Source organism: Engystomops pustulosus, chromosome 10 (assembly GCF_040894005.1).
Source record: "Engystomops pustulosus chromosome 10, aEngPut4.maternal, whole genome shotgun sequence".
In the NCBI taxonomy this organism is placed as follows: domain Eukaryota; kingdom Metazoa; phylum Chordata; class Amphibia; order Anura; family Leptodactylidae; genus Engystomops; species Engystomops pustulosus.
This window is the reverse complement of record NC_092420.1, coordinates 70849313-70863357: the sequence shown is the minus strand read 5'-3', so window position 1 is coordinate 70863357 and position 14045 is coordinate 70849313. Positions and strand designations below refer to the sequence as shown.

The 14045-nt window shown below is 40.2% G+C and overlaps 1 protein-coding gene across 1 annotated transcript in view; it reads right to left on the bottom strand.

Moving 5' to 3' along the window:
- Positions 1-5120: 5120 nt before the first annotated feature.
- The window catches only part of PALMD (palmdelphin), a 65066-nt gene continuing 56141 nt past the window's right edge, over positions 5121-14045 (bottom strand). Inside the window, exons 8-10 of the mRNA XM_072128134.1 lie at positions 13772-13891; positions 12463-13458; positions 5121-9082 (exon numbers count right to left, since the gene is read on the bottom strand). Of these exons, the coding sequence (XP_071984235.1) occupies positions 9039-9082; positions 12463-13458; positions 13772-13891 (1160 nt within the window). The 3' untranslated portion in view covers positions 5121-9038. The remainder of the gene's footprint in view (positions 9083-12462; positions 13459-13771; positions 13892-14045) is intronic.

Sequence of the window (14045 nt, the reverse complement as noted above, 5' to 3'; positions counted from 1 at the left end):
TTCCACTTTCTTGACTTGGGCATGTAAATGCACCACTTGTGACTCTTTCAAATTCACTTTTGTGGGAATCCAGTGATTTGCTGTAACAGTAATGAAAACCTAATGACTGTAGTAGACTGACTTGGGAGAGTACTGTCTGTGTGGGGGAGGGGGAAGTATTTAGTCCAATTGTGCAAGTTCTCCCATTTTAAAATGTAAGTGACATCATAGGTAGGCCCCACAAAATGTAAAAACATCCACATTCTCACAACATGTGCAGTCTGTGTAAACGGGTCGTATGTTGGCGCAGAGCAGAGGACTGAAGTCCCTGCATTATATAGACCTACAATGCAAAGAAATACCTTCTACCGACCGAACAGTTGCGTCTGACCTGTAATAGTTAATATCGTTTCAGTGTGGCTGTTCTGCTGGCAGAGGGACCGTCCTTGGATAATATTTCTATATAATGCAGAGACTCCTGTCCTCTGCTCTGTGTGCAGTCTGTGGGATTGTGCCACTATACGGCACGTTCACAAGGGCTGCACACATTTGTGAAACAGCCCTTAGCCCATACATATCTGGGCCTGTCTGAAGTTTGCTAGAGATAATTATCAAGAAGACTTGGCACTCCTTATTTGTTGCGTTTTGAAAAACAGTGAGTTTTATTTCACAAGACAATTAGTGTGGCAATCCCATTAAATATGCAACGTTTCGGTCTACACGCAGACCTTCGTCAGGCACGGATTGCATGGTATAAATGAGCACAAAGTGGATAGACTTGCAGCGCTGTGGCCACTATGGCGCTGGAGGAGAGATGGCGGAAGCGTTTTCCTCCAGAGTGGACGCTTCCGCCATCTCTCCTCCAGCGCCATAGCGGCCACAGTGCCGCAAGTCTATCCACTTTGTGCTCATTTATACCATGCCTGACGAAGGTCTGTGTGTAGACCGAAACGTTGCATATTTAATGGGATTGCCACACTAATTGTCTTGTGAAATAAAACTCACTGTTTTTCAAAACGCAACAAATAAGGAGTGCCAAGTCTTCTTGATAATTGTTGATGGTTTTGTAACCTATTTGAGCACCCTGACAATCAAAAAGCTACGAGTGACGTGTATCAACTTCGAATCATGAAGTTTGCTAGAGAGCATTTGGATGTTCCAGAAGAGTAGGAGAATGGCATATGGTCAGATGAAACCAAAGCTAAAAACACAACCCGTCATGTTTGGAGGAAATTGACTGCCGAGTTGCATCCAAAGAACACCAGACCTACTATGAAACATGGGGGTGCCAACATGACGAGGGGCCAGGACGACTGTTCCGTGTACATGAAAGAATGAATGGGGCCATGTATCACGAGATTTTGAGTGCAAATCTTCTTCCATAAGCAAGAGCATTGAAGATAAAATGTGGCTGGGTCTTTCAGCATGACACGGCTCCCAAGCACACCACCAGGGCAGCTAAGGAGTGGCTTCTTAAGAAGCATTTCAAGGTCCAAGTGGCCTCACCAATCTCCAGATCTCAACCTCATAGAAAACCTTTGGAGGAATTGAAAAATCTGTGTTGCTCAGCGACAGCCCCAAAATATCACTGCTGTAGAAGAGATCTGCATGGAGGGATGGGCCAACATACCAGCAATGGTGTGCCAACCTTCTGAAGACGCTTGACCTTTATCATTGCCAACAAAGGATATATGACAAAGTATTAAGATGAACTATTATTATTGATTTTTAAATACTTATTTTCCACCAAAATTTGCTAATAAATTCTTTTTCTCATTTTTTTCTCTCGTAGGTCGAGGTCCACTTGTGATTTCAATTACAGGCCCCTCTCCTCTTTTTTTAATTGGGAGAACTTGCACAATTGGTGGCTCACTAAATACTTTTTTCCAACTCTGTGTGTAATATATATGATTTTTTTTAGTATATTATAAATCGCCAACACCAGCCTCCCACTTTTTTTTTTCCTTTGGAACCTAAAAAAAACTTAGTTATGGAAAAATCAGAGGAGGCAATTCTACTTTGAATAAGTTGCAAGGGCAAGTACTTTGGGCAACAATGTGAAGCTGAGCATTAGAGCACCTCTGGGTCTCTGAGTAGTAATAACCAACTATGTATGGCTCTTGTAATCACATCATACCAGGTACAGGTAGGCTGTGATGGTGCTTCTCCATATATGATTCAAAGTTGCCTTCCATAGAAAGCAAAGTTTCATCTAACCAATGAGATATTGTTATTCAAGCTACACACCCCATTATCCTGCTGCCTGGGCCAAGCTCAAACAAAAATGATCAGAATATAAAGTGGGCACCCACGTAAGCAGACAAAGCCTGACTGTTCTCGGGAAGAGCTCTTGGATTTGCTCTATTGTCCCGGGCACAATCTGGTTTAATCTTCTGTAGGTGTCCAACATTTTACTTACTAGTAGAAAACCAGACTGAGGATACGGAGAGAATCTGTCTGTGCAGTTTATTGAAGTGACATGAGACATCGAATGACCTCTGAGATCTGATCACAGTAGCTAAAGAGAGAAAGAGCTCTATTATTTTATTAAAACTGAGAAAACCAGAACAGCCTGGAGCATCTGAAATGTAATCCTAATCAATTATGTAACCAAATTAACTTAATGAATCCTAAACTTGTCGGATCTGTCTGGCTTCACAGAAATAGATGTAGTACTTTACGTCAATGCTTACAACTCACAGTGTGCACCACCAATGTGTAAAAGTATAACTAGACTGGGTCTAGATATCCTGGCTTCAGAGCAATAACCTACAGCCCTGTCCAGCCTTAAAGGAAATCTACCACCAGGATGAAAGACTGTATGCAAAAGAGCCATTAACACCAATGGAGCCTGGAGCCCCTCAGGCTTATTTGCATACAGTGCTTCATCCTGGTGATAGATGCCCTTTAAATTTGCTCCCTCAGTTCCCCAGTAACCAATGCCCATATTTTCAAGCCTCTTCTATCCGATTGGCAGAGCCAAGATGTCTACTCATCCTAGAACCGACTCTCGTACAGTACAGAGTCTATTTGTACACTGAAACTATGCTAAAAATAATGACATTAATTACAGAACTTGGAAATGGTACAGACCAGAGAGGAAACTAGAGATGCAAAAAGTTGTGAAGGTGGAGAATTCAGACCAGTCGTAAAAGCTCCAATCATTAGTTACCTTTTACTTAAAGGGATATTCCAGGAATCAGCATAATTCCTATATAAATGGGTACTTTAAAATAAGCTAAGCTATAAAAATTTGCTCCCCTCAGCAGAAAAATGCTGAGGACATACACTATAATGAGGAATTAAAATGCCACTGGCCCTTTAATTAGTCCATGGATTTTCTGTGCGCGGATCAGACACAGGACAGAAGATGGCCACTTGTCACATGTCCACGTCACAGGTCATGTCATCACCACTGTGTTTGGCTGTGGTTAGTTGGTTGCAGTGCATCCAGTATGGCCAGTGTTGTGGTGAGAAGTCATCTCAGTGAGGTAATGTCCAATGATGGCAGTTACACACACATAGGGGATCATGGGACTTGTAGTTTCCAGTGGTGGCCATCTTGGTGATAATTCTGCATACTTTAGAGAGGCCATAACATTTTGTGAATCATAAAATCAAAATATTTAGGCTCCATTGTGACTAATGACATTGAGTTTTGTTATATTCATTTATTTATATCATAATGGGTTTTTGTATTAGATGTCCATATTCCCGGAATACCCCTTTAAAGTGATATTGGTAGTTGTATGTTCAACAAGGAGGATGTGTGGATATATTGTCACTGCCTCTTCCCATGGCCAGTACATTCTATACCGACTTTCTTCCAGGTACACATGACATCTGCACAATGGATCCATAAAATTATTTAAAAAAGGGGAGACATCATCCAATGCCTCCTTCTGTAGTGACCTACACTACATATTTAGTTCTTAGTCATGGTCTGAACACTACATATACAAGACATGTTTAAAAAGAGTACATAGCAGGTGAAAGAAATCCGGTTAATTAACGCATGCATGTCCGGTATGTCTTGGATCTCGCATGCGTTCATACATAGAGAATGGAACCTAAACAAAGAGAATGGTCCTACCTCCTACATGAGATCTGTTCTAATATTTAGCCCATTTCTAGTCATAAGATTCAGGATCCAGAACGCCTCTTTGTTTCGCAACTTGTGACCTCTGTCACCACCCCACAGCGGAGCTCTAATTTTCTCTATGACTGTCACCAGAAGAGTGGCTAAGTCGCCTCCATGTATTTGGAGAAAATATCTGGATAGACTAGATATATACATATATACTCGAGTATAAGCCGACCCAAGTAGAAGTCCTAATTTTACCACAAAAACCTGGGAAAACTTATTGACCTATTATTAAAACCTATTGACTCGAGAAGCTGAGGATGGGAAATGCATTGGTCATAGTCTCCCCAGTATATAGCCTGCCGGACCCTGCCCCGTAGTATATAGCCAGCACCTGACCCCCAGTATATAGCCTGCCAGCCCATATCCCCAAGTATATAGCCAGCCCCCTGCCCCAGTATATAGGCAGCATCGGGAGAAGCCGGAAAGGTGAGTTTTGATATTTTTTTTTTCTCGAGTATAAGCTGAGTTTGGGTTTTCAGCACATTTTTTTGTGCTGAAAAGCTAGGCTTATACTCGAGTATAAATTTGAGCCATCTGAGACATGTTCTGCAATAGTTTTTTTTGAGAGGGTGTATTGTACTACCTACATATTGGATATTGCAGGCTGTACATAGTGCAAGGTAAAGGACATTTCCTGTTGCAGTTGATAAATACTTGTATTTGTTTTGTTACAATGAACAGATGAGAAAAGTTACAGAAGGATGCATCGGATGATGTCTCCCCTTTTTTTTTTTTAATAATATGGAATAAAAATGACCTTTTAAACTAATACATGGATCTCTTTTGGAGTGCTGGAGCTCAACCCTTCATTTTCCTGAATGACTTCAGCTGATCGGCACAGCTTTACCTCTTCCGTGCACTCTCCAACGCGCTCCCGATTGGAAATGAAGATATACGTGAGTGAGCTGACTACCTCATTTTACTTTTTCTAATTGTCAGTAACAAACATACATTCAATTTAGATTGAAGAGAATGAATACACAGAACTAGGAGAAAATCTACAAAGTTTAGTCTTTATTTTTTTGTGCTATTGGTGAATTATGTTAACGACATGACAAATAAATATAAGGAAGCAAGCAACATAGAAACTATACAATAAGGGGAACCTGTCGCCGCTGTTTTAAAAAATTGAGTTACGGGCAGGTTCCCATCGAGCTCTTATAGCATAAGGGCAACCTTTCTTTAGCTAAAAAAATCCATGCACAGAAAAGGGAAAAAATGAATGAATGGTATCCAGGCAGAGTCTAGCGAGTCGAGGTGGGCGGATACCTAGTGCCATTGACGCAGCTTGCTCACACCTCATTTGCCTACTTCATTGGCTGAATTATAACACAAATACCTATGGCGCATGCGCTGCTTTACTGCTTAGCTTCCTTGTTCCGCGCATGGCAGCCGTAGGCATATATGTTATAATTCAGCTGACAGCCGGATGACGTAGGGAAATGAGGTGTGAGCAAGCCATGGGACTCGCACGTAGGTATACGCCCACCTCGACTCGCTAGACTCTCTGCCTGGATACCAGGCAGAGGATAAATGTAAATTTTTTCCTTTTCTGTGATTTCATTTTATTAGTTGAAGAAAGGTTGCCCTTATGCTATAAGCGCTCTATGGGAACCTGCCTGCAACTTAATTTTTTCAAACAGCGGTGACATGTTCCCTTTAAGGCCACGGTCACACTTACCACTAGGCGTCCGTTCATAATGCAACACTAGCGCACAGGGGGCGGTCCTCGGCCCGAAAGCACAAGCGTTTCCAGGGAAACGCATGTGATTGATAAGCCGGGCGCATGCGTTTCTCTGGAAACGCATGTGCGTTCGGGCCGAGGACCCCCCCCCCCCCCCCTGTGCGCTAGCGTCGCATTATTAACGGACGCCTAGCGGTACGTGTGACCGTGGCCCAAGACAAAGTAAGGCACAGTTCTTTAATAGTACAAGATGATTAGAGATAGATTGGTTCTTCTTATGTGCCACCTAGGACCAGCCCTATAAAATGGTGGCAGGGATTTTTTTTTAATCATTGGAGTCGCTAACCAGGAGCCTTGTTTTAATCTGTTATTCTAATATTTAACTACTATCTTGTGTAAAGTCAGCTTCCTGGTGCATTCTCAGTTAAAACTGCATTGACGGGACCAACAAACACCCAATGTATGGGGCTTCCAGATCCTTCTCCCAATGGATGTAGATGGAGAGATGGATCAGGAAGTTTCAAGATGAAAGATTTCAACATGGCTGAGGCTAGATGTCCATGACCGAGCCGATTTATCTTGAAAAGTGGATATTCAGGGCTGCTTGACTTATGCTGAGTGTAGATGTGCATAGCATGGTCAGGAGGAATAGCTATAAGCCAAAAATATATTTGGATCAGCTATCTAAAGTTTTTGACTCGCAATATAGGTTTTTAAAAAGTCACTTTCTATATGGAAAACTAATATACTAGTGAACTGACAGATCCTTCAATTGGCAACTCAAAAGTTTTAGTTTTTTTCTGCTCCTCACGGCACATTGAAGCCATGCAAGTGACTTAATGTTAAAACAACATGTAGGACTATTAGGATAACAAAGGGCTTATGTTTTATTATTGTCCATAAAGGCGGGTGTCTGTTTCCTGAACTAGTTGCATTGTAGCCTGGAATTTACAATAGACCATCATATAATACAATCTGAAATGTCAAAAATTACTGAAACGGTCATGAAATTAGAGTCATTATTTGGCCTGTGCCTAATCACATTATTCTTACAATTCCGAACCCAAAATAGAACTTCTGCAAACTGCATCACATGCTCTATATGTCCCTCTAGAGTCACACATCAGGCAGTTTCACCACGACCATGAACAGTGTCCTGTGTCATGGACCAACAACACGGATGTGTGCGGGACAGCAGCCCTGAAGCAGAAATCATGTTTAGAGTGTCATGCACTGCTGTGTAGTGAAAAGACAGGGACTCCTTGCATCATAGATCACAATTATGTAGGGAGTCCCATTCCCAGTAGTGTTGTCAATTTACAACACAGGCCTCTGTATGGTCCACGGACTGACATTGGGCAGTTTCACACTGACATAGTTGGGAGAACATTAGATATACAGACCATTAACTGTGAACATTTGATATACAGTGTTGCACGTAAGCCCTTAGTCCATACCACTATTAGAGATGGAGCCTCGCCTTCCCTAATTTATCATGTTATCCATTCTCTAAACAGCATACATGTGGATGGCTTCCAGAAATGATTAGATCCTTTGACCAAGGTGAAATCAATTTAAGCTGAAAAAAATGACTCAAGGAAACTTATGGCCATATCAGGTTTTATGATTACATTTTGTGCGTAAGTCAAATACAATATTTATGGGCTCCCAGTGCCCTAACAGATGCTGATAGAGGGCCCTTTTTGCTCCCCTTAAATGGTATGCGCAAGCATAGATTTTCTTTTGCTCTATTTTATTGATTTATTTAATAATTTATTTATTTAATTGATTCATTTTGAAGTCTTTAAAAGTACGAGTGCAGAGGAACCCAGGTTTATTGAAGCGCAATTCTTCAACACAAACACCTATGGGCCCAACATGCAACTGTGTGGTATATATTTCTCTGCATCCCTGGCTATTTACAGCAGAAACACAACGGACTAGATTTATAAATTTGTAGACTTGAGAGCATTAAAATGCATCAGGTTTATCAGTGCCTAATACTGCAAGGACTTGTTTCCTCTTGAAAAATTCACCAAAATGTCTGCCCTCCTGAGAAGCCATTTGACACAAATTCAACCAGAATGCATGCAAAGTCAATTTTAAAGGAATTTAGCGGAATGAAAATTGGTCGTTAAGCCTTCTCACACTTGTATTTTCCAAAAATAATTAAAATTTTTACTTAAAAGGATATAAGTTTTAAAAATTATTGCATCTATGATTGTCTTAAAATTATTTCCTTACTCGACATTCTATGGAGAAGGGAGGGGTGAAAAGTGCTCCTCCCCTCTTCAGCACCCGGATCCGGCCCGGATGAGTAACTCCATTCAGATAAATTACACACTGTGGGCAGTTTTTTTTTCCATTTTTTCCTTCCAAGTTCTAAAAAACACTAAGTTAAGTGAATTCTTGGTCATTCTGCAAAGGGAATCGGGAAGGAAGTACGGAGTGTGGGAAGAAGCATCTAAAGAAGACAGAAGATTCTTAACCAATAATAGATGCAACACAATAATTGCAATAATTTGTGTAGTCTTTAGGAAATAAAAACATTTGAGTAGATGAAAACAGAATTTAAGAATTTATAATTATTTTCAACAGATTCCATCCTCTTTACCGGCATCATCTCAAATTTATCGTAATAGAAAGCAGACCCAGAAGATCCAAATTTTGTTGAGTCCTCAGTATTATATAACTCTGCTGTAGAAAGCTGGGGAAACACTTTATATGGAACAAAAGCACCCACAAGCATGGCAAGACGTGCCCGCTCCTCCAATGATAACCAGACATTGCGGAATTGGTGAAATTTCAATTAAGATTGGTGTTATATATATATTTTTTTTTTAACTCAAGCCTATAAGTAGATGAGAAGCCAAGCCAGATCTTGTGGGAAGCTGCATGATATAACTACAGAAAAAATGCAATTAAAAAGTCAACCGTACAATGCTAGGCTCATAGTAAATTATCATACAATCCTCAAAAGATTCCTATATGAAAAAGACACCACCTTGCATAGCATTAGTCACAAAAGCAATATGGCAGGAGACCGGCACTAGAGGCGCTCCAGCTGCAGTTGAAAATGGAGTCCCAGAATGCTTTGCTGGATCAACGACAGCGGGCGCGAGCCTTTTTTTTTTTGCCTACAATAAAAATGTGTATTAAAAATGTATAGACAATTCTTCTGGAGTTCTTCATCCATAGTTTATAAATCTCCTGAAGCAGCGGATGGTCTTAGATGACTTTTTTCCCCAGCTTGGCCATTCTTATTCTCAATGCTGCGAGAAAGGAGAGAGAAGACGACAATAGAATCAGGAACTTTTCAATATATTTTCATATTTACCTCTTCTGAGGAAAAGGGAAAGGAGTGTAGAGCAGGATTGCCAACCTGGGGAATTATTCTATAGCATTTTCTGTATGTATCTTTTATCATGTACATACAGTGCAGTGAAATACTGTGACTACAGGATATATACAATAAATTAAAAGAGGTTGTCTTTATCCAAAAGTTTACAACGTCTTCCTCCTTTAGGCCAATATTTTACAGCTCCTTCGCCAGTCCGTGTTATGCAATGACATGTGACTGCAGCAACCAATCAGTGTCATGAAGGAGACTGGTTTAAGGCATAGAACATGGTGGCACAGAAACAGAACATTGATGAGGAAATACTTTTTCATTTTTTAAGAAGGGTAAGCCTTTGGTAAAAAAAAAAAATTAAGTTGGACAACTACCAAAACTACATTTAGTCATGGAGCACATTTGTCTCTATGAGTACTACATACATAGTTCGAAAAACAATTACTTAGATAAATCTCAAGATAAATCTACCATCAATATGAAGCATGACAAAGATCCAGGCACCGTGACTACAGGGCCAGCAGCCAGAGCAGCTGCTATGGGGCCCACAGTGTTAGGTGGCCTGACATCTAGGGTATTGGCATGGTATTGGGTGTGTATATGCTGTATGCGTGTTGTGTGTATATAATGTATGTGTGTGTAGGCTGTATGTCTGTATATGGTATTGTTTGTATGTGTGCATTTACTGTATGTGTGTATATGCTCTATATATGTGTGTTTGTATATGTGTTATGTAGAAGCAGTACGCTGTGTATGTGATACTGTATGTATGTATGGTGTGTATATACTGTATGTGATTGTAACTCACTTGTGTGAGTATATAAGTATGTTTATTTTTTTAAGTGGGGCCCCATTCAAATGTCTGCTATGGGGCCCTGCCTCTCCCGGTTATGCCTCTGGTGACTGATGTAATCTTCTTAAATTTCTTTCCTATGGCCTCCTTCCTTCTAAAATCAATTTTTGAAACTATGCTAATAAGCCTGAAGGGTCTCACGATGCTGTAGCTTCAGAGACTGTTACACTGTCTCCTCTCTGCTCCCTCAGCACTTCCCCCACCTCTTCCTGATGCAATCTCACTGCAGCAGCAGCACTGCAGTGGGGGGGGGGGGGGAGTGTAGCTACACATTGTAACACCCCAAGGAGACCTCAGGCTCATTAGTATAATTTTCATACTTGCTTTTAGAAGGAATGAGGTCATAGGTAGATAACAAATATAAAAAGATTACTGCATTCACAGTGCATCTATCTATGAGTAAGTGTCCCTGGTTTATCCATGCTTGATTGCTTGATTGTGATGCTAGATTTCCTTCAAAACTGGAAAGTTGATTTATCATAAGTTGGATTGATTTTGGAGAATCGGTGGGAGAGTCACTTTTGAATATATTAATAATAAGCATCATCTCCAGATTACTATTATTGGCAATGTACTAATGGTTGGCAACCATGCTGAACTGGCAAAAGAAAAGGCAGAACATACCTCAGCATAATTCCCAGTGGCAAAAGCAGAAGTTTACAGACAATTAGAAAGGAGACTCGTGAAAGCAAATCCATGAATCAACAGATGTTTTTGTAAACCCCATTTTGGTTGTAAAATAGACTTAGATTTTACAAGAAAACGAATGTGCTTTATATTTAAGTTTAAATTTAGATTAGAAAGAAAATTTTTGAAACTATTTTGCCAAAATCCATCGTTCCATCATTAGGCAATCCGGCACTGCTTCCCAAAATGGCCATGACATGGAATGAGTTGTGATGTCCAGTCAGGAGCATCCAGACAACATAAATACTAGTTGGTTATGTGCTTGAGACAAGTCAATAATGGCTGGTCGGCGAGATATTCCTTTTCAAACTGTCCACCTTCACAAAGAAGGGGACCTGTCACCAGAGGGACATTTTAAGTAGTGGCCAGGTTCACACTGTCACAGTAGAGCATAATCCAAAATACTTTTTATAAAATCAATGACTTTTATGGTCAGTGAAATAAATTATATTAAACATAACCTTCCTGCCAGTTTCCTGCATTGAGTCCCAGGGGCGTTTGTTGAAAGGAGCAGAGGCCACTCCCCTCTAGTAAACACTCCCTCCCCCTCCTCCTATTGGCACTGCCCAAAGCCAGCAAATCTTGCACAGTCAACAGCTAATACTTGACAGGCCACCTGCTCCTTCCACACACACCCCTGGGACTCAAGGAAGAAATCTGGCAGGGAGTCAATTAACGTGCAATACAAATTATATCACTAACCATTAAAAACATTGATTTTATTGAAAAAAAAAACATTTTGGATTATCCTTTACTATGTCTCTGTGAAACTGGGCACGATTAAAATGGCCCTCTGGTGGCAGGTTCCCTTTAACACAGATCTTTTTCAAATATTCTTGATTACAAATTTATTTTACGTCCACAGCACCCATGGATATATTTGCATATCCATAGTAACAGACAACAAACCTGGTGCGTCGTCTGATTCTCGTTTCCCGTTCTTTTTTTTCTGTATACAAATTGGGCATAATATAAACTATAGGTCAAAATTACCAAATCTACATTCCCAGGTTACACACATTTTGTTGTCTGTTACCATGGGGACTCGTCGGTTTACAAGGGAGCTGTACACATAAAATTATAAAATGTAGTCAAGTTGATTTCTAATGTTAACAGTAATAAATAGCCGAGTAGGTTGGAATAACTGTCCAATCAGAAACAAGTGAGAATGAGGGATTTTGGGAAAATAGTAACAATAGGTATCTATTCATTTTACTAATGCAATGATTGAGGTCATGCAGATTTATCTGAAGGGAAATCATCCCATCAAACATGACAGAATGTGATTTCTGGACATGTTTGTTTTTACATTGGACAAAGACTGATTTTGTATAATATCATGCGTTCCACTGCTGCTGACAAGAAAACCTCACTGTCATAGTGATTGAGGATTTGATGGTAACAGCAGCAGTCGGAGGAGATTTATACTGGCATGCAGTCCTCTTAGAGGGGACTCTCACCACTTACCTATGGATGCACCATACATGTTTGTGTGGTGATGCAATCGGAAACCAGAAGACTTCCGACATTAAAATGCAGTTGTCCCCAGGTCATGTATGAACAGGGAATTATAGTTAAATCTTTACAGGGAATTTTCAAAATATATACAAAAAAATCATCTAAAGTAACTAGTAATTAAATAAGCACACTAAAATCTCAACTTGGTAACATGGACTGAAGCTACAATGTCATCGTGGTCCAAATGGGCATAAAATATTACATTATAGAACAACATTTGCATGTCTTGACAGGCTTCTCACCTGTTAAGCTTGGGTCCTCAGTACCATCATCAATGCTCTGTTTGGAGACAGGAATATAGTTATTGGACCCCAGGGTTGCATCTTGCTCTCGCAAGGATATTGAGTTCTTGTATGGTTGAGGAGTGTGCAATGCTATATTGTGCGTTGGAACTTTTTGGATTGTATTGGTTGGGATGGGAGGATTAGAAATCTGGAGGAGTTGAGTTTCAGTTGTTTTTGTCAGTTCTTTTGCTGGTTTTTCTTCTTCCTTACTATATTCCTCCTCATCATCAATAACAACCAATTCTGCCCGGATGACCCCTTCATAATCGGTTAATGGCTTGTTTTCGTCTTCTTCGGCATGCTTGTACCCCATAAAAATCATGGTAACTGGTTCATTGTCCTCTACATAACAAGGTGTAGCATGGACAATGTTGTAGTGCATGTCTTCTTCCATTTCCATATGTGGATATGAAGTTATGTCATCTCTGGAGTTCCTAAAGGTTACTTCACGTTGAGTTTCCTTTATTTGGAAATCCACATCACTTGCTTGTCCATTCTGAATGATGACTCTTGGCTGAGTCGATGTTAGAGTTTCGGAAACAGGCGAATTAATTCTTGGTATCTCTTCTGGAACCGTAAAATTATGACCATTTTGATGTTCTGCAATAACAGGTGAGCTATGGCCATTTAATCTGGGGGAGACTTGGCCTTTGTGGGTCTCAGCACTGTGGAAGGGATTTGAAAACACTGGTTCGTGATACTCTGTGGGAGACTGTGTGCTCCTCTCTGTAGCTTTCCTCAGAAGATCTTCTACTTCTACAGGGGCAAGATTGTCTACTCCATTTTCTACCGTCTTCCCTTGAGAACTTACAGCATATACAGACTTTCTTCCATCATCATAGACTTTCACTCCTGTGTCTTTAATTTCATTTGATGGCAAAGGAATTGACGATAGGACTGTTTTTTTACCCGTCTTCAAATCTTTCTCAACCTTGATTTCCATGGCAAATAACGCTGTATAAAACATATCCATCATTACTATACAATATAACGTTTTCTACATACAAACATAGGAGTTGTTGTCTATCTTTGGAGGTGCCAAACGTTGGACCTTAGGATAGGTTATATAATTTTAAAACACAGACAATTGTCTCCCAAAAAAGCAGATCAGACATTGCGAAATCCTACTTTTCATTGAGGCTACACTAAAATTAAAGGGTTCAGTAAATGGGGATCTCTAGCCGGAGGAGCGCAGAAGACTTGCCCAAGCTAGGACATAAGATTTAAATGCAGATCCCCAAAATCATAATTATAAGAGTGTTTATACCTTTTCTTGCTTCTTCCCCATTCTCAGTCTGTGCATTCTCCATTCTCCGGATGAATGACGGTTTATATGATGGCGGCAAATCAGGAATACCGGCATAAATATCCTTTACTGGTACTGGATCTAGCAAAAACGTACAACACAATCACATTTTATGACTTCTGTATTGTTGTAGGACTAAATCATTTATGATGTATGTATATGTTTATATGGCATCAAAGACATATCTTGTCACCTATAGATCTCAATGCAAAATTTTTATCAAGGGCCACCCTTA